This window comes from Artibeus jamaicensis, unplaced genomic scaffold (genome assembly GCF_021234435.1).
Source record: "Artibeus jamaicensis isolate MK-2021 breed Jamaican fruit bat unplaced genomic scaffold, CSHL_Jam_final contig_1284, whole genome shotgun sequence".
NCBI classification, from domain to species: domain Eukaryota; kingdom Metazoa; phylum Chordata; class Mammalia; order Chiroptera; family Phyllostomidae; genus Artibeus; species Artibeus jamaicensis.
In genome coordinates, this window is record NW_026521249.1 from 2,065,855 (window position 1) to 2,086,369 (window position 20,515).

Below are 20,515 nucleotides of genomic sequence, written 5' to 3' on the forward strand. Positions count from 1 at the left end.
TGTATTACAAACATGTTCTTCCTGGCTTTTACATAGTTCTGGCCTGAATTTCATGCAATTGTAGTAAGAAAATGTTATTCCTGGCTTTTGAATTCTTTAGAAAGTAATGAACTTTTATTTGGATTGGGAAAAACCTGGAAGAGGAGCATGTATTTCACCACTTAATTTTGTGGACAGGAGGAGGCTTTTGGCAGCCTCCGTGCCAGGTAGGCTGTTAAGAACTGACTTCAGTTGTCCCAGGATTGCGCTGCCCTGCGGTAGATTGAAGTGGCCAGTAAACTGAGGTGCAAAGAATTTCAAGGTACATCAAACAGGCTTATTTTTAAAAATGCTTTTTAACGTAGCTCAGGGCTTTGCAGTGACTCTGCTTTCTTTCCCAGTTTCTAATTTTTTAAATGACGTCCCTTTTGGCAGATCAGCAGCCGGGGGCCTTTGCTTCAATTTGCAATTCTGGGACCTTAAAGCGAAGCTGTGCAGCAGCGAAGACTCACTTTTGAAGCCCTGTATTTAATTGAGCACCCCTTTCAAGTTTTCAAATGTCACCTCGGGAAAACCATTATGCTTTCTGACTTTTCATCTTCTCATTTGTATTAAACTTCTATTTCTAGGCGGAAATTCGTACGGATTTTAATATTCTCTACAGCATGATGAAAAAGCACGAAGAATTCCGGTGGATGAGACTGCGGATCCGGCGCATGGCCGATGCGTGGATCCAGGCCATCAAGTCCCTGGCGGAAAAGCAGAATCTTGAAAAGAGAAAGAGGAAGAAAGTGAGTTTGTAATTAATTCCATTCAGTTAGATGTCGGTTTTCTCTTAAAATTCGAATTTGCTCGGGAACAAGACTAAGAGACGTGTCACGCCCCCACGACACTCCTTCGGTGGGGACCCGCCCAGTCTGTCCAGTGGGAACCAGCCCCTTCTGCATTTCCTGTGCCGGCCGCAGTCGTCCTGCTTAGCTGGGTGCATCCAAGCAGAGTATCTGCCTGCAGGATTTTCCCGTGAACCATCTGACTCTCTCTCAGTGGTGTCAGGAAACTTAATCCTCTTTTCTTTACCTGAATACAACCTTTGAGAACTTCCTGTTACATCATCGTGACAATTTCATAGTTTTGGAGTTTGTCGGTTCTGGGCTTTGGTGAGTTCCATTACTGCTCTGTACGGTTGGTGCTTCTGCTTACATTCTTGAAAGAGAAATACTGTGAATTAAACTTGAGCCGGTTTGTTCAAGTTCATGAGGAAATGCCTGGGAAAATCCTGAGCATGGGAAATTCTGTCCCCTATTAGTCAGAGACTAAGTGACTGTGGCGCTAGATGAATTGTTCTGATGATGAACAACTGAGCAAAGTAAACAACATGTTCCTATATCTAAAAATAAATTTAAAAAGTGCTTGATATTATTTCTAATTTGGTTCATTTGATATCCCTGAAAAAGAAAATACAGATGTGCTTCCCAGTCCCAAGTCACAGTTTGGTGGGTCAGTTCTGCTCAGATCCCTTGAGTTCATGAGATGGCAGCTCCAAACATCCCGGCACGGAGCGGCCTTCTACAGAAGAGTGCGCGGTCGCAGAGCCCGTGGGCTGTCAAAAGAAGTGAAGAGCATTTCTGTGGAACCCTGTGCAGTAACCTCCAGGATGTATCGTTAGGTGGGGAGATGTTAGGTAGAGAATAGGAAACACTATTTTTTGAGGGGAGAGAGAATTTATCTATAAATCTATATCTATACTTCCACATATACATATAGATGCATACATCTATACACACATATAAAATGTATATTTAGTATACATATATACTTCTTGCTCATATTTTTAAAAAATGGTTAAAATGCTAAATTTTATGATATATATACTTTACCACAATAAAAAAGCTCAAATAAAGGGAAGGAGGAAATAGTGTCAAGGCAACAAGTGTAGAAAACAGACAGACTTCTCTGAATATTTTACTTTGTAGATTTGATACTGGAATCATTTTACGGACGTGTAAAAACTTAATTACCAATAAAAAGCAGTACTTGAAAATCACAAGGAATATAAGACAGCTCATTTCATATCTAATTTTATACAAATGCATAAAGAAGTACTATTTTTTACTGATTTTAGAACACAGTAAATTGGACATTTTCTGATGGGATATCACAAGGGGCAAAAAAACTGCCAAAATATCTCTAAACAGCCTTGGCCCAGTGGTCAGTTGGTTGGAGTGTCATCCCATGCACCAAAAGATTACAGGTTCAATTCCCAGTCAGGGCACTTACCTGGGTTGTGGTTTTAATCTCCACTTGGGGGGGGGGGGTGCAGGATGCAGCCAACTGATGTTTCTCTCTCACATCACTGTCTGTCTGTTTGTCTGTCTCTCTCTCTCCCTCTTCCTTTCCCCCCACTTCCTTTCTCTAAAATCAATAATAAAATATCCTAAGTCAAGGATTAAAAATATTTTTAATGACTTTTACTAATCATGGAGGAGGTGGGTAGTGGTCATATTCTTATTCTGAAGCCATTATATATATTGGAATAAAGCAAGTAATTATGTTAGAGTGCTCGAAAAGTGGGATTTTTAATGTGGGAGAGAGGAAGTAACAGATGTCAGATGGGTAATGTTACATAAAATACTGTGATCCTGAGTTTGAGTTGGAGGAACCAGTATGAACTCTTGATTAGTTCTATCCGTGAGGAGAAAAGCATTTTCTAGCTGTGTGCTGTGGAAAGGCCTACAGACAGTGGTAACCTACAGCACCCGTAGCACCGGACTTAGATCTTTGAATGCCCTTTCCACCCCATGATCTGAGGTCCTTAGAAAACTGGCTGATTAGAGTCTGAGACAGAATGTGTACAATGAGGTTGGAATACCTTGTCATACCAAGAAACTATCAAAGACTGAAATACTTACTAGCCTTTTGTAAAAAAATGTAAACTGTGTTTCAGAGTGCTCAAATAGTTAATATAGGGTAGTTTCTCTTTATAGAAGTATTCCTGCTAATAAATGCAGAAGAAATGAGAGAATATCACCACTCTGCCACCCCTAATGGATTAATGCGTTTAGTGATCATCAATAGCTGCTAACATCGCAAAACAAAGATTGTTCCCACCCATGGAAGGCGGTGCACAGCACCACCTGTGAAGTAGTATTGCCAAAAAAACTGAATATGAGTTTGGTCTTATCTGTAGATCTAATTACTGATTTACCATAAATACAATCAGCAAAATCCAGAGTGTGAGAGAGACTACTGGATATATAACCTGGTTTCTTTGACAAATGAATTACAAGCCCCTCACCACCCCTACTCCACCCCTTCCACCCCCGCAAAACGATAATCAGGCATTGCTGTAGGTTAGAGACAGCTAAGAGACATATGAGGCAATTACAATTTATGCACTTTCTTTAACTTCTGACTAGAACAACTACAGGAAGTGTAAGCACTAACTAGGAACTGGGTAATAGCAGGAACTAATAGCTATTCTAGGGGCGTTAGTGATGTTATAGTATTTTTTAAGTGAAGATATGTTTCTTTTAGAAATATACATTGAAATCCTTATAGGTGAAAACATGATACCTAGGATTTGCCTAGGGGTTGGGAGAAAATGAGGGGTATACATTAAAACTAAGATTTGTAAGAGTTAATATTGTTGAAGTTGTGTGAGAAGTACATCAGAATTGACTTTACTGTCATGTCTGCTTTGGTGTGTATTTGAAATTTTCCATGTTATGAGCATAAAAATATTTCAGCTGTGGAAAATAGCCCAGTGTTATTAAAACAATATTTTATTGTTCCGGCTTACCCTCCTTTAGTTTTGAGTTTTCAGATATATCCTATTTTTAAAAGAAGGATTACCTGTCCTATCTCCTCATAGCTGCACCAAAGGCAGTTGTTCCTCTAAACCAACAATGAGAAAAATCACTTCCTTCCTTTCTTTCTACTTTGTAGAGAAACTGCTTACCCCACGTTGAGATTGCATTACAAAGTAAACATGGCATTAGAATTGGTCGGTTGCTTTTTAGTGTGTTACTGTGGAGTTTGTACTTGGTTCCGTGAGAATCAGCATGTGCCTCTTCTTTGTGTTTTTCAGGTCCTTGTTCACCTGGGACTCCTGACGAAGGAATCTGGATTTAAGATTGCAGAGACAGCTTTCAGTGGCGGCCCTCTTGGTGAATTAGTTCAGTGGAGTGATTTAATTACATCTCTGTACTTACTGGGCCATGACATTAGGATTTCAGCTTCACTGGCTGAGCTCAAGGAGTAAGGAGATTATTTTTCAATTTTAAAATCAGAATACAAAAAGAAATTGTAAACTCTTAAAGCCCTCTATTAGTGAGTAATTTCTTGTGGAGGAAAATGAAAGTGATAATTCACTAAACAGGAGATAAGAAGATTATTTTCAGGAGCTAAATACATACACTGTGAAAAGGATAATATGTTTTCATTGTAGCTACAGGCCCCAGAGGCTTCATAAATGAATGCCAGAAAATTCAAATTAAGGGGTTTATTCTTTGCTATTACAGGTGCTTCCAACATCTGCAGCGCAAAACATTATTGACTTTTCTAATTCCCTGTCTTTTGCTGAAATTCATACCATTTCCTACTCAACATCAAGCTTTCTAAATCTTGAAACAGAGCAGGTTCCTGTTTATAATTTAATTTGGATAGAATGAGTTTCCTGAAAGCCCTGATCCAATCCTTTTTCAATTAAGCAACTTTCAGATCAGAGTCTGTTAACTTTACCTGGGTTTTCTCTTTCACTGAAACTTGCTTGTGGCTGTAGCCCTCTCTTAATCTTTAGATTGACAGAGCTGGCTCAGCAGGAATGCTTAGAGCCCCTTCGCTCCTTTCAGGTAACTGCCCCCTGAAATCCCCCCCCCGCCCTCCCCCCTGCCCCACACAGCCAGGTTGTCCTGTTGCAGCAGGTCAGATGTTACGGAAGAGACACGGTGAATGAATGTTCTGTGTTCAACGATTATGTCCCGCTTCACTCCTACCTTACTGAGGATATTGACTGCCGGACAGGTTACCTGTGTTAAAGTCCAAGGTCCACACCTGATCAGTGGCATGTTGAGATGAAAGCAGTATCAGTAAGATAATATTGGCTTTCCTTTGTTAAATGATTTCCATGTGCTGAAACTGTGATAAGGGCTTTAGTTACAGTAACAGTTTCAACAATGATGACTACCACAATGGCTATTAACACAGCTCAAATTTGTTGAGCACTTACTGTGCTTCAGATACTAAGCATTTTATATGCTTTCATCTTGTTTAGTCCTTAGCACAAACCTGGAAGTAGGTGTTGTCACTTTCTGCATTTTAAAGATGAAGAAACTGAGGTTCAGACCACAACTGAATTGTTTAAGGACACATGGGGAATATGGACTTGAGCCCTATGCCTGTCTGACCTCAAAGCCTATGCTCTTGACCTCTGAACTACATTGCTCCTTTCAGATCTGGATAAACCCAAGTTCTTCTGAACCCTTAATCTCCACTCTGTCCCTTTCGCACGCTGCCCTCCGTTGCCTCCCTCCTGCTTGCTTTAAAACACACTGTGTGCACCGCCTGTGAAGTGGGTGCATTCATGCAGCTAGCACTCATTCCTTCAGTGCTTCTCGGTATGGGATCTACAGATATGACCAGCACATGCTCAAGGGGATGCCAATCTTTTGATAATTACAATTAATACATTATGTAATAATTACAGTAATTACAGTGTGCATAGTACTGATTGAGGTGTGGATGCTATTAGGTAAGTATGTAAAGTGAAGAAACTGTGAATGTTGTTCTCCACTGTTATTTACCACCAGAAAAGTGCCTAGCATACACTGGGTGCTCCTGACTGTTTACCGAGTAAATGAGTGAAAGGGTGAGTGGATGGATGGGTGGATGGATGGATGGATGAGGGTGGGTAAACAAAGAACACTGTAGGAGCCCCAGGGACAAGTGCTTTCTAGGAAGGTCAGCAATGGCATATTAGTGGTCTGTCAGGAAAAGACTTAGTTTTGTGGTCAAGAGGAAGTCTATAGAAGTCTTTAAGCATTGGTGATAGGGCACAGATGTCTCTTATTTAGGCAGATAATTGTGGAAGAGTGTAGAGCAGTGGATCCCAACGGTGCCTGTACATTAGAACCTCCTGGGAATCTTCAGACTCCCACAGCCCAGAACATGTCAGACTAATTAAGTCACCACCTTTGGGGATAGGACACAAACGTAAGTACCTTCTGATGCCTTCAGATTATTCCAGTGTGCAGAGAAGTTCGGGAACCAGGGAATACCGGTGGGCCAGGAGCTGGGGGAAAATGGCTCCAGCAGGCCAAGTCTAGTCCTGCATGTTTTTGCTACTGAAGTTCCGTGGCAGCTGCGCCCATTGTCCATGTATTGTCTGACTGCTTTCACTCTACAATGGCGGAGTTGAGTAGCTGCCACAGAGAAACCGTGGCCTTTAAAGACAAGAAATATTTACTATCTGCTCATTTACCCCCCCACCAAAAAAAATCCCTCAAATTCTTGGGAACCAGAATTGCTTCTAGGGACCAGAACTGAGGAGCAAGGTGCTCAGCAGCGTCACTTTGGAGTTAACTGAGTCTTGTGTGTGGCTCTTGTCCTCTGAAGTAGCATGTCCACCCATAACTAGGCGAAGGGCTGTTGGGCCTGAGGCTCAGTGATGACCACCTCTAGGAGAATGGCAGTACCCTTAGCAGTGTACTCCCACTTGCGAACTTGGTGCACAGTCAGGTATGTTGGCTCTCTGAGTACAAGTGTGGGTTTGTATGGATGGCCAGGTGGAAAAAGGGTAATGGAAAGGTATAAGCCATAGTGCCAGTCCGTCATATAGTCTAATCAGAAGGAACAACTTGATACAAGAGAAGAAAGGCTAGAAATAGCAGAGGTCAGAAATAGGAGATCAATAAGGACTGGAGTAATAGGAAACTAAGTCACTGAGTATCTAGTGCACATTGGGCACTTTCTATTCAATACCTCATTTAACCACCGAAGAATCCCCGGGGGGTGGCTATCCAGTCTGGTTTTGTGGTATGTGTTTTTTGTTTGTTTGTGTGTTTGAGAATGAGGAAAGATTCTGAGGTTAAGTAACTTTTCTAAGATCTCACAGCTACTACATAGGGGAGAAATTCAGACTCATCTCTTCCTGGGTTTCGAAAGCGGTATTTGTACACCATCATTTGCTCTCGCAAGAGCCAAAGTCCAGGACTCTGGGTGGGCCTGCGTGGGCCTGGATGGGTGGGAAGAATTTGGATAAGCAGTGACTTGGGAAGGGCCTGCCATTTCCCCATATGGATTATTGGATGTTATTTGCCTGTCAATGTTGTTAAGTATAGTACCTTGAAGTAAATTGTTCCCTTTCTTCCCTCTCTTCTGCCCTTTCCCCAGAATAATGAAGAAGGTTGTTGGAAACCGATCTGGCTGCCCAACTGTAGGAGACAGAATCGTTGAGCTCATTTATATCGATATCGTAGGACTTGCTCAATTCAAGAAAACTCTCGGACCATCCTGGGTTCATTACCAGTAAGTGCTACATGCAGTTCTTAATTTTGTAGAGCTTTTTATTACTGTTTTTAAACATACAGTTGAATGATTGTAGGTAGAAAAAAGCTTATCAAATATCTTTTGAACTGTGTGGAGTATGTTTCTCATTTCTGAATTGAAGTTCAGATTCTGTGCAGCGGCTTCTTACTTTCAAAGGCTATTCATTATTTTCATTGATTTCTTTTAAGAATAGAAAACAAATGTTCAACCTCCTTTTTGCCTTCCCTAATTTACCTCTCTCAGTATGCCTACAACAATTTCATCTATTTAATCAAATGACAATTTTGATGAAATATGGACAGTGTCATTTCTTGTGTTCCTTAGGTTTGAGATAATGACCCGTTTCTCTTCGTCTTTCCACCAGCAGTGTTTTTGGAAGAGAAAGCTGGAGGAATAGCTTGTCTGAATGCTGGGGTCTGGCACTTTACAATAAGCCTCACGCTTAGTATGACTGGAACGCACGTGCTGCCCTGTTCACAGTCTTCACTAGTTAGTAGAAGAGCTCGGTGTTCCCCTTGCCGTGGGTGTGGGGCATGACTTAGTATCTGAAACTATTGTCCATGGAACTTGGGCTCTCCCACGAGATCACAAGGAAAGCATTCCAAGGTACCACGCACAGGAGACGGTGATGTGGCGAGGTTTATTCGGGTGGAAATAGAAGCTGCCCTGTGGGTTTCCAATGTCCCATCTCTGCCTGTCCTGCATGGAAAAAGTCCAACCTTGTCTTCAGCAAGGCCAAAACAAAAGCCAGTGTCCAGTGTCTTTTCTTCTATAGTAAAGTTTAGTCCTTTGGAATCCATGCAGTCAGCTGTGGGCATGCCGGGAGCTTGCAGGACCCACATGGTCCCAGGTGAGAGAGTGCACAAACAAACAGGGTGAGTGCGGGTCATGAACAAGAGAGAGAGCGAGTGAGCGAGCGAGTGCGAGCACTGCTTTGTTCCCCTGGGGTGATATTCAGGAGATTTTTCAAAATAAGCAACCAACTTCCCAAGCTTTGGGGGGCTTTTGATAGGTCCACCCCCTAGTTAGACTGACAAACCTCTGTGGTCAAGTACCTTCCCCTGTGCACCCCCTCCTCCAGCAATCTGGTACCTGAAGGGGGAGGGAGGAATGTTAATCCGATTGGCAGAGCGATGCTGTGATCCCCTGGGACATGAAGCTGTAGCTTCCTGGTGAAGCAAGCAGGCTCATGCTCCCAGTTTATTAAGCTCAGTGTCTAATTTCCTTTGCTCTCTGTCTCATTAATAACTGGTTAACTACCTAGGTAATAAAATGATTTTGCATGCTATATAGCATAACACTAAATGACATTGAATTATATAATGAAGTTTATTAATTTTTCGGTTTTCTTTCAATCCTTCTGAAAAAGGCTTGGTTTGATGTACTGTCTCTCCAGTTCTACCTTTAACACTACATGCATTTTTAACAAAATGAGGGCACTGCGCATCCCGGCCTTCAGCAGGCAGAAGTCACATGCTCTTTTGTTGTCTTCCATTTATTGCAGTTGATACTGGCTTTTACTTATGGTCTATAAAAGTTTCCAGTACATTTTATAAGTAAATAAATTTAAATAAATATTATGTTTATTTAATAGTGTCAGTGTTGCTTGAATTTGGGTAAAAAGTTTGATGTTAATACCACCTTTATCAAGGATAGTGAATGTTAAGCTATAATCGAAGCCAACTTCTTAAGAGAACACTGAAAATCTTTCAACTAGAACGACTTGGAAACCCCTCCACGTGTTTTTTTTCTGTTGGTATTTGGTAAAGAGATGTTCTCATGTGTTCTTTTAACTTCACCAGTACATGAATCCTTAATGGCCTGAACTAGGTTTCTTCGCTTCAGGTTACTTTATAGTTTAATATTACTGACTTTCACTTCCCAGGTTATGCCAGATTGGTAGTCCTTTAGAATTGGAAGCAATGAAACTTCAAAATATTGAGAATCTTGCCAAACAACACAGAGGGGAAAACACCAAGTCCTAGAATCTCCTTGCAGTAGCAATGATTTTCTCACTGGGCAGTGAAATGCTCACAGGCAGAGGAAAGGGGCCGATTGAGGAGCAACTCTGTGCTTTTCATTGCCTTTGGATACAGTCTCATAAAATAGCAAAATAAAAATTTGGTTTGGTCCTGGATAGCACTCTACCCTCTGCATCAGGTTTTTCCTGGTTTGGGTTTGCTGTTTTCTTGAAATCGTCATGAATCCCACACCATCAGATTTGTTCTCAGTTATGTGGAAATAACAGTCTCTCTTCTTGTCAATGAACCATTGTGAGTAAACATTTTTTTTTCTTTTTAGCTACAGCATTAAAAATGAAAGAAAAGCAATGTCATTGTGCCCTGGCATTTTGCAAATGGCAGGCATCTGATAAAGGTGTAACAGGAACTGGCCATGGTGGGCAACCCTGGACTCACATGTCCTCACCATTAAGAGGGGCAGTTTGGATGGGAAAATACTCTCAGTGGTAGTATCCGGGTCAATTTAATGGGACAAATTCATTATTAAAATTGTTACCATTGATTGGTATTTGATGCTTGTTGGATGAAAAGACCCCATCTCAGGGATTTATGGCAGAGTGTAATGTGTATCCCTCCTTGCTTTTGTAAATCATCCACATTAATGGTGTTGGTGAGTCACTGGCAGGAGGTCTGGTAGTGTGTTAGCCCTGCAGTCTTTGTAGTGTGATGAAGCTAAGCTTTCATCAGAAGGCTAAGCAGGTTTTCTAAAAAGTTTCTTGCTCATTTCTTTGCTTTTTAAAAATTAGAATTTTTCAGGGCTCTCTGTGTTCATCTTAGTTGATGGTAGATGGTATGAATTCCATTAAGTGTGAAGTTATCTTCTGATTTTTCATTTAGGGGCACACCCTTGAGTCATATTGATCTTGGAAAACATTGATCTTTGTAAATTCTTTCCAGTTTATTAGGGACCCAGGAAACTCAAGTATTTATTTAGTACTTACATGTGACTAGTGTACTGCTAGGTCATGCAAAACTCATACCTGTTTTGCTTCATGTGAGGCCTTTGCTGAGCATTGAGAATACACAAGACAGTACAATGCAAATAGTCTAACATGTATTATGACGTCTTACATCAGGCTCCAAATTAGAAAGTAGGTCCTGGCAAGGAGGTTGGAAGCATCCATCTCATAATAGTGTGGTTCGAAGCAGAGGGAATATTCCAGGAGTCATTTGGCACAACTGCAGGAATCCCTGTTAGAAGTAGGCCAGCGGCTTGGGCAGCAAGGCAAGTAACTTTAAGTCATCAGTCTGTTTCTGATGCTACACACACACAAAAGACATTAGAGGAAGGGCATAAATAAACACAATTCCAAAATATACATACGTAGAACACGATTGAAAAAGAAAAGCTGTGTTAAGCTTCTTCTGTCACAGTAAGAGATCAGTTCCTGCTTCTAGTTATAAAACAAACCCAGATAAGCTAAAAACCAGACAATTTCTAAATCAGAGCTTCAAGTATGAGGATGTAGAATTAGGAGTATCCGAGACATGACAGCATTCATTTTATAGTCTGCCACTGGGAAGAAGCCCAGCATTACACAGCAAACATCTAGGCACTTCAGGGAAGTCCGGGCTCCTACGAGTCAAGCAACTACTAGGCGTCTTTACTCACTGGACTTTATTTTAATTATCCAAACCAAAAATAACGCCAGTACAACTCCAAGTCAAAAATAGAGTGATAAGCCAAAGCTAGAGACGAATACAGTCAATTTCAAATAAGTGGAAGCAGCCACAGCCTCCAGGGCAGAGGGTCCTTAAGACAGAGTGCCTGTTTGTCCTGCTGCACCTACACACAGTGCTGCGATCCTTGGATCCCAGCTCGGTCCCTCCGGCAGGAGCTGGATCCCCCGCAGCCCCACCTGGCAGTGTGTCCCTCTGTCTCGCAGCAAACTTCCGCAGAGCTGCCACTATCCTTGCTGTTCTTGAATACCGCCATCTTCTTCGGAAGAAAATATACAGGCCCCAGTCTGTTCCTTTTGCATCTTTATTTTAAAATGAAAACTAAGTTATGTCATGGGACTGTTTTATTAAGAAGGGAAAAAAGGAATGGTCTGAGCTGTTCAAAGAGCAGGAAAAACATGCACAGCCAGTTCCTTGCATCCCTAGCTGTCTACCTGTTGGCCACGCAGCTTAATAACATGTTCTCGGTGATATCGTGAAAAGTGTCACTGTGATGACAGCATGTTCCTCAAGAGCCACACAGGGATCCAAAACAAGGAACAGCGTTCTGAGGTCAGGTTGTATTTCACTTGCAGTTAAGGCCACCCCTTCCACCTGCCTCCCCTCTTCTTCTCTTTTCTTCCTTGTCTAGACAAGTGATGGTGAAGTCTGATGAGAAAAATCATTACACCAAATTGATAGTTTACTATTGCTCTTTCTCGGAAAACCAGGCTGGTGTTTGCATTTTGTTTTTCTGAATCACGTATCGATGTAAAAATTAAAAAGCTGAAAGAATGAACTTCTTAAAAGTGAGAAAAGGAAGAAACTGAATCAAATAACTTAAAAGTCATTGCCATCCTCTGATTCTAAAATGTGAGCTTTAATCTTTATTTACTTTCATGCTTTATTGGTCCAGTCAGAGCTGTTCAAAAGTACCATTGATACATGACAACAGAAAACAGTGCTGTTTTAATTGGCCATTAATGAGCTAAATTTACATCAGTGTTTTGAGAATCAGTAATGAAATGCCACCAAAATCAGTAAATTCTGTTTCAGTGTTGATTCCTTTCTTCTGATCGGTCATTCCATGTGCACTCTCATGCAGTGGTCAGCAGGCTCTTTCTGTAAAGGGTCCGAGAGTAAATGTTTTAGGCTTTCCTGGCCACGTGGTCTCCATCTCTCTCATTGTGTGAAAGCAGTCACAGATAATATGTAAAGAACTGGGTGTACCTATGTTCAAATAAAACTTTTTGAATGCTGAAAATTGAATTTTATATAATTTCCACATCACAAAAGATTATTTTTATTGTTTAACTATCTAAATATGTAAAGCTCATTGTTAGCTTGAAGGCCATACAGAAATGGGTGGTAGACAGGATTTGGCCAACCCCAAGACTTTGTTTGAAGACTGGTGGGACAGCCAAATGAAACATCTCACTTTCTCAGGCTCCAAGAGAAAGCAGTAGCGTTCTCTTATTATCAGATATATACAATTACCACTGCCTACTAAGCAACCTTCTAAGCTTTACCTAAAACCACATTTAAAACAGAGTATTAAACATACCGTGATTTAATTGATGAAAATGTTGAACGGTTGTTAGAAGAGACAAGGCATGCCATGTGCTTTAAGCAAAATAAGACCGCCGTCTGTATCTGCTCAGGCATCTATGACATCGTACCACAGGCTGGGGACCTTCTAAACTGCAAGCACTTCTTGCCCATAGCCCTGGAAACTGGAAGGCTGAGACAGGGTGCCAGCATGGTCAAGTGAAGGCTTTCTTCCGGGTTTCAGACTTCTTACCTCCTCACACAGTGGAAGGGGCTAAGGAGCAATGTGGAGTTTCCTTTGTAAGAGCGCTTTTCCCATTCGTGTGAGGGCTCCACGCTCGTGACCTCATCATCTCCCAACAGCCCCCTCTTCTAATGCTGTCACCTTTGGGGATTAGGATTTCAACCTTAATTTTTAGGGGACACAGACCATCCATAGAAACCTCTAAAAAATGGTAGTTCTCTGTTTCTTTATGTGTTCATTAGTCACCACTGTATGCTTGGCCCTGGCTGGGGTTATGGCAGTGGGCATGCACTCTGTGGTTCCAACTTTTGGAAACTTTATTTCATTGGTATTTGACTGATCTTCTAGATTAGTCAATTAATCTGAAGCAGATATATCTGCTGCATGATCATCCAGACTCAAAAGTCACACATGGAAATGATTGGTTATACAACCTATTCTAAAACTTCTCAGTTCCTGTCCAGTAGCATTTCCCATTAAAAGTGTCTGTTCATTTTTGATGGTGCCTGAAAGAGGGCCTACAGCTTTTACTTCCTGACCTTTGGGTCAAGGCTGTCGTTTTACCCACGGTATATTTTTCTTTCAGATGCATGCTCCGAGTCCTGGACTCGTTTGGCACCGAGCCAGAGTTTAACCACGCTAGCTATGCTCAGTCTAAAGGCCACAAGACCCCCTGGGGAAAATGGAATCTGAACCCGCAGCAGTTTTACACCATGTTCCGTGAGTATTCGTGTTCACCTCTGCTTTCCAGAACACCACTGAAGACAAATGGGAAAAGAAATTAGACAGCCATGCGTTTTTGGTTATGGTTCCCAGGGCCCTGAGCTGTAGAAATATGTGGCATTGAACCTTGGCCTTGAGAATAACTGATTTTCTCTTAATTACAATCAAAAGGCCATGTGTGCCTTTTGCAAAAAGCCTTAGAAATGTTCTGGAGAAAAATGTTCCCATAGGAAGTATCACAAGAAACCATCGGGAAAGGGGCTCAGGCCAACCTTGGACTGGCAGGCACTGAACCTGTTGCCCGCCACACCGGTGCTGTTCAGGGTCCACTGGACCGTGATGAGGGAGGAGGTCTTCTGTCCTCCAGAAGAGGACACATTTTTCCAAATAATTAAACCTTAATTATTTCTGTATCAAACTTTGCAAGAAAAAAGTTAGCGTCTTTTAAATGGAACCTTTAAAAACTCGATTTCATGCGTTACTGACTTCCCTAACACGAGACCCAGGAGGAGGCCTCACTGTTCCTGAGGCAGTGTGCACACTGCAGACGGTGCCCTGATGGGCCCTAGTGGTAGGCTCTTAGCATTTTTCTGTTTCTGTAGTGGTTTTTGTTCCCCACTTTCACTGCCTCTTATTGCTTCTATCAGTTTACCTGCCTCTAGCCTCATTTCCTTCCTAGTTAGCTGAGTACTCTGAAGCCAGATTTGTTATTTAAGTCAGTAGATCTTGGCGATGAGGTGAAGTTCAATTCTGTAAATGAAAGGTCACATGAGCAAAACAGTTCATTGGGATGCTCAGAGTGGAGAATTCTCATTTTCCAAAATTACCAGATAATTTTAATCAAGAGGTTTCCATCCTAGAATGAATTGTCTAAGAGGTAAATCTATTTCATTGTGTAGTTGTGACCCGAGGGACCCCTACCCTGCCTTTGCCCATGCGGTTGCCACACCTGCTTGTCTGCAGTCACCTGAAGGTGACTTTTTTCTCAGGCTCATTAAGTGTGACAGCAGACATATTGGACTAAGCCCTGGGTGTAGGGTATGAGAAGGGGGGAAATTAAGAAGGGTTAATTTTAACAATCAGCTCGTGTTTAAATGTTGTTTTTAGCTCAGATTTGTGAGAGCATGTTATGTGCATGGTAAACATTATTACTGTTCCTGGAGCCATATCATCCTGTCCATAGGGCACAGTTTAGGGGACAAACTAATATTTGGCATGTTCAGTGACAGGTGGCTGGTCACCGTGGTGAAGTGTGTGTAACTTTGAGAGGCTGGGATCAGGTGATACAAAATAATGTAAGCAGTGACCTGTGTGGTACATCAAATGAAAAAAAAATGTTAGCTGGGTCTAAAATGGCCAGAATTGATATGTGTATGCCCTCCACGAGATGGTGTTTTTCTGCATCTAGGGAGTAGAGAACTTTTCCAGAAAGTATTATAAAGTTCTTTTTTAGAGTGTTAGAAATCAGAGTCCTGAAAAACCGGTTTTGTTGTACATGAATGGAGGATTTCCACAGTGTCAGTTGATTGAACTGAAAGAAATTCACTGCTTCCAACATAATTAGAGGTGAAACCAGATTAATTCCCGCTAACCCAGGAAGTGTGTAAGTGTCCTAACTGACTCATATGCAGCAGGAATCAACGGGAAACTGATGTATTTGATAGCCCTTAAAAAAAAAGAAACTATGGCAAAAATAACAACAGTAACACCATAAGCAAATCCTATAGCAGACAGTTAGTATCACTAATATATAAAGAACTTCTAAAACATGAGTAAAAAGTTCTACAATCTAATATGAAAATGGACAAAAGCTATTACTGGTTCAGAAAATAATGAAATATGTTACTTCAAACAAATTAAAACGGTTACCCTCACTCACAATACACAGAAACGAGTTTTCAGGCTGCACCGAGATACTGCATCCCACATATCAGTTAGGCCCACATCCCAGAGTTTGCTGGCCTGTCTGCTCCAGTCGTGTGGCTCCGGAGAGCTGTCTTTTCCAAGCCCGCGGTTGGAATGCAGTACGACACCAGCTGGGGGAGGGTGCGTGTCGCCATCTTGCCAAACTACCTTTGCACCTTTCCCTGGACTGAACTGATCACATCTAGGACTCTGTCCCGAAGATATGTGAGCAAAATTTAAAGAGGCACGTGCAAAGGCCATTTATTGTGGCACTGTCTGTAACAGGCAAAGACTAGAGCCCTGCTGGATGACTCTGCTGGAGTGTCATCTCATCCACCAGAGGGTTCCAGGTTTGATCCCCAGTCGGGGCATGTAAGGAAGGCAACTGGCTGCTGTTTTTCTCTCTCACATCGGTGTCTGTCTGTGCTCTCTCTCTCTCTCTCTTTCTCCCTTCCTCTATTTTTATTTTTATTTTTTATTTTTTAAGATTCTGTTTATTTATTTTTTAGAAGAAAGTAGAAGAAAGAGGGAAACATCAATGTGTGGTTCCCTCTCGCACACCCCCTACTGGGGACCTCGCCTGCAACCCAGGCACTTGCCCTGACCGGGAATCGAACCAGCAACCCTTTGGTGCACAGGCTGGTGCCCGATCCACTAAGCCATATCAGCCAGGGCTCCCTTCCTCTCTTTCAGAAGCAATGAACGTATCCTCAGGTGGGGATTAAAGAATAAAAAGACTAGAAATACCCCAAATGTTCCTAACAGGCGACTGAGTGAATAATGGGTCCACTGATAGAGTGAAGCACTGTGTAACTGGGGGAAGCAAGAGCAGGGTCTCCACTGCTCTGGAGGGAGATGTTCAGGATACACGAGGTGATAAAAATCAAAGTGCAGGGCAGCGCAGTTACTCCCTAATGTAAAAGAAGGGTATGAAGAAGCAGTGTGTGAATACATCCATGTATATGAATATGCTTGTATTTTCAAAAGAAACAGTGGAAGAATAAATAAGCTAATAAAAATGGTTATCACTGGAGGAGGGGTGTGCAGGGTGAGGGATAGAAAATAGATGTCTTTTTACATACCTTACTTTGACTTTGGAACCATTCATTGTGTTACATAGCTTAAAAAGAAAAATCAAAAAGAGAAAAGCATTCACTAATAACTGGAACAGGCTGAAAAAAAAATGAAGTAAACCTAGTGATATATCCGGTTAGTGTTAATCTCTCACACAGAGAAAATAAATGATTTCGAGTGACTTTGAAACAGTCTTTGGACCATACAATTATAGGGGGAGACATTTATATTATTATTTGAAAACACTGCACCTATATGGTAGAAATCAAAATTTTCAGTGTATAAGAAAGGAGGAGTACTTAAAGACTGTATAATACTTAATGTGAATAGGAAATAATCAATATGAACTTTTCTTTTCTCTTTAAAAAGATAGTGTTTCCCAGCCTGGTACTTTGAAAAGGATCAAAAGTAAAGATGACTTGCTAGCAGGCAGTATTCTCAGCACTCAGACTGGGGTTCCCTAAATACTGTTCCCACCAGAAGGAACCTCCTGCTTAGATAAGTAGCTGATTCCAGGTCTAGGGCTGGAAGCTTGCAGGATGGGACATCTTGTCATGCCAGACCAGCGGGGTGGAGTCAGAAGGAGACAGGAACCAAAGACAGGTTAGTTAGAGCATTAAATTGAATAATGACTGCAGTTGGTTGAAGTCAGACCAATGACAAATAATCCATGATGCTTTAAACGAGAAAAACCCATAAAATCAGTCATCACCTTAGCAAGTTGCTAGAACACATCTTCATTAGTCTGAAAAATAAAGGGAAAGAATCCTGCTTTGATCCTGATTTTCTACGACAAATTGTATTTGAAGACAATCAAATAGTTGATGAGAACAACTTGCTAATCATGAGGAAGTCACAGCTAATAAATGCAAAGGCACCCAAGAATTAGAAAATCAGCATTGTATATGTCCTCATGAGATAATGGAGCCGTGCGGGGATCCTCAGTGGTTGAGAAACCCATCAAGTAACAGGTTGGTGGGAAGATTCCTCATGGGTGAAGCTGTCTTGGATGGAGGGTATAGGGAAATGAAGCAGCTTGGGATCTTTTATCATGCTGAGATGTGTCAGTTGGAGGATTTGCAGCCAAATCCTACGCTGTTTCTCAGAGCCTTGACCTCAGGGAACTTGGGTGTATTCTGGAGAGAGGGGCCCTTCCTTCCCACACGGCAAAGGGATGGGGTCCATTCCAGTCCAGCCCTGTCTTTCCCACAAAATCTTTCATTCCCTCACTCTTTGGAGAAAATGTGGCTATTCCAGTGGTCTAAAGTGCAAATTTACTAGTGCTTAGCATATGGGCTGATAGTCATCATTGTATAATCGATGTATAAATGTGCACGTGTATTGCAGGTGTACTTAGATTGTTTTCCACTGCTGGGTGCACAATAAAAAGTCTAGAGACCACAGAAATAGAGTGTTGTAGGGTCAAGCTGTGTCCGAGGGCACCTGTCTTCTTTGCGATTGTTAGTGTTCTACTGGCATGTGTGGAGTGCAGGGAGAGAACGGGAGGCCTGGTCAGAAAGGGCCCAGCAGGAGGGTGACGAAGGGAAAACGCACCAATGGAAGCATTTTTAGGAGCAGGGAAGTGAGATATTTCTGAGGAGAACACATCTGTTCTCAAATATTAAGAGTACACTTTTCACTTGAAAGCTGTTCCTGTTTCTCCTCTAATTCATTTCCTGAGTTGGAGGAGTTTCTACGAGTTGAAGAGGCTGGTTTTTCTCTATTGCTTTGCCCCAGATCTCAGAATTTCACTGGGACCATCCTCCTTGTATTCTGTTTGCAGTCGGACAGTTCTTTATGTCAGCGTAGACTGTTTCTGATACCTTCCCAAGCAGCTTCTACAGGGCCCAACTGAGTGGTCAGACAGCTATTTCTATGGAGCATCTTTTTCTAAGAAGCTTAGAGGTCCGGTTGTTCCTCCCTTAAAGATGAGCCCTTCTTTTCTGCTTACCCACACTCTATCATGGCCTCTGAGCTAGGCACTGGGGCCTTTATCCGGCCACCAGAGCTGGCTCTTGAAAGCTCAGCTCGGGCCAATCTATTTCTCCTCAGAGATCACAGTGCCTTCTCTTTGCCCTCAGAGTCAGATCCAAAGTTCAGAGCAAAGCACTCAACACCCTCGTTTCTGAGGCCCCCTGCCCTTCCCAGGTCCTGGCCCCAGCCTCACCAGAAGGCCTGCTGCTCCTGGAGGAAGCCATGCAGATTCCTCACCATTTCTGCCTCCTTTAAATAATTCTGACAGCAAAATTTTAGTTTTTATCTTCAAGACTCTATTTAAATAACTTCCTCCATCTTCCAGTGAAATTTAAAAAGAAACATAACCCTATTATAAAAACAGAGAAAGCCCCTTTCCACCAAAAATGTCTCCTGTATCCTAATGTAAGCATTATTATCTTTTTCTTTATTGATTTTTAGAGAGGGGGAGGAAGGGAGAAACACCAATTTGTTGTTCCACTTATTTGTGCATTACTTGGTTGATTCTTGTATGTGCCCCGACCAGAATCAAACCCGCAACCTTGGCGTATCGGGACAGCGCTCCAGGCCAGGACCATTATTATCTTTTACACACATACATTTTTACATGGATTAACACACATACTATATATTTTTTGTTGTTTTCCTTCCACTTATATGTCATAAATTTCTAGAACCATTGTTTCCAAGTCTGTTTTATAGTGCATCATGTGGCTAGCTCCTAATTTGTATTTATTTGGAGATTTCTTTTGTTATTTCTTGTTGAGAAGTAATTGTTGCTTTTTCCGAGCTTGTCAGGGGCCTGGCTGAGCCTGTTGGTAGGCACTGCTTCAGCCAGTGTCCTTCAGTCTGCTGTGCATGCGCCTTTCCCTAACTCCCGAAGACAGTCTCTCTTCTTTTTCTCAGTGCCAAGCAAGGTATATTATACTTCAGTACAAAAGAAATCTGCCCATAGGTAAGCCATTTACCTCCACAATTTAGAAGATAAAAATAAACCCTAAGGTGATGACCGTGCCTTGAGTGCCTCCGTATTCAGGTAGTTCTAATTACTGTATCTGCTGCAAATGCCCTCTTTCACAGCTTCCTCTGGCTTATGTAGAAACACCAGCAGTGGGGAAGTATCTTCATCTAGTGGAATTGTTTCCTCTCTTTCCCTGGAGACTGGCTGAAAGTAGCAGTAGCAGCAATTATCAGATTCCTGGTTCCTGGTTTCAGGCAAGTTTCATTTCAGGCTTATATTTACATCTGATAGTTGAAAACTTGGAAGAATGTTTAGTAGTCTGTCTGCTCAACAGCCATACTATTCATATCATTACCATAAAATATCTCCTTATTTTCCAGCAAAGTCTGGGTGTAAATGTTTATTTTTATTTAATAAACTAATTTTTGAGTGCCTGCAGCATTTCAGCTGTCATTCACAATATGAAAACACCAAAGAATTTGCCTTTTGGGTGCTTACAGTCTGTAGTTGTAGTCAAGGCTGGGGAATAGTCAGTGTTCCCTGGTTTGGGGGTAATTTAGGGCAGAGAAGATGGAGTGAAGTTGAGTGAAGAATAGATTGGAGATTTTGGAGGCATCAAATTTATAGCCTTTCTATTTCATCTCCAATCCATCTCACTTTTTTTTTAACAACCCCTCCTTCCCAAATCTCTGAGGTTGTTCCTTAATAAAGGCCCTAAGAAGTGACTAAGCCTGAGTATATTTGCTTTTTCATTGTGAGAGTGAATTGAAGACTTAGATTGGAATGTTTTGAGGAGGTTGATTTTATCTACTTATTCAGTGTAAGTCTGCTGACCACGTGCTGTATACCAGGCTCTGTGGGGTCGCAAAGCGTCTGCTCTCC

General features: G+C 41.8%; 1 protein-coding gene across 10 annotated transcripts in view; it reads left to right on the plus strand.

The window, feature by feature from the left end:
- The window catches only part of MGAT5 (alpha-1,6-mannosylglycoprotein 6-beta-N-acetylglucosaminyltransferase), a 346,996-nt gene that overhangs the window by 214,291 nt on the left and 112,190 nt on the right, over nucleotides 1–20,515 (plus strand). For all 10 annotated transcript variants that reach the window (XM_053666802.1, XM_053666810.1, XM_053666815.1 and 7 more), the window contains 4 exons: nucleotides 609–770; nucleotides 4,067–4,236; nucleotides 7,369–7,503; nucleotides 13,583–13,716. In XM_053666802.1, coding sequence (XP_053522777.1) covers nucleotides 609–770; nucleotides 4,067–4,236; nucleotides 7,369–7,503; nucleotides 13,583–13,716 — 601 coding nt within the window. The remainder of the gene's footprint in view (nucleotides 1–608; nucleotides 771–4,066; nucleotides 4,237–7,368; nucleotides 7,504–13,582; nucleotides 13,717–20,515) is intronic.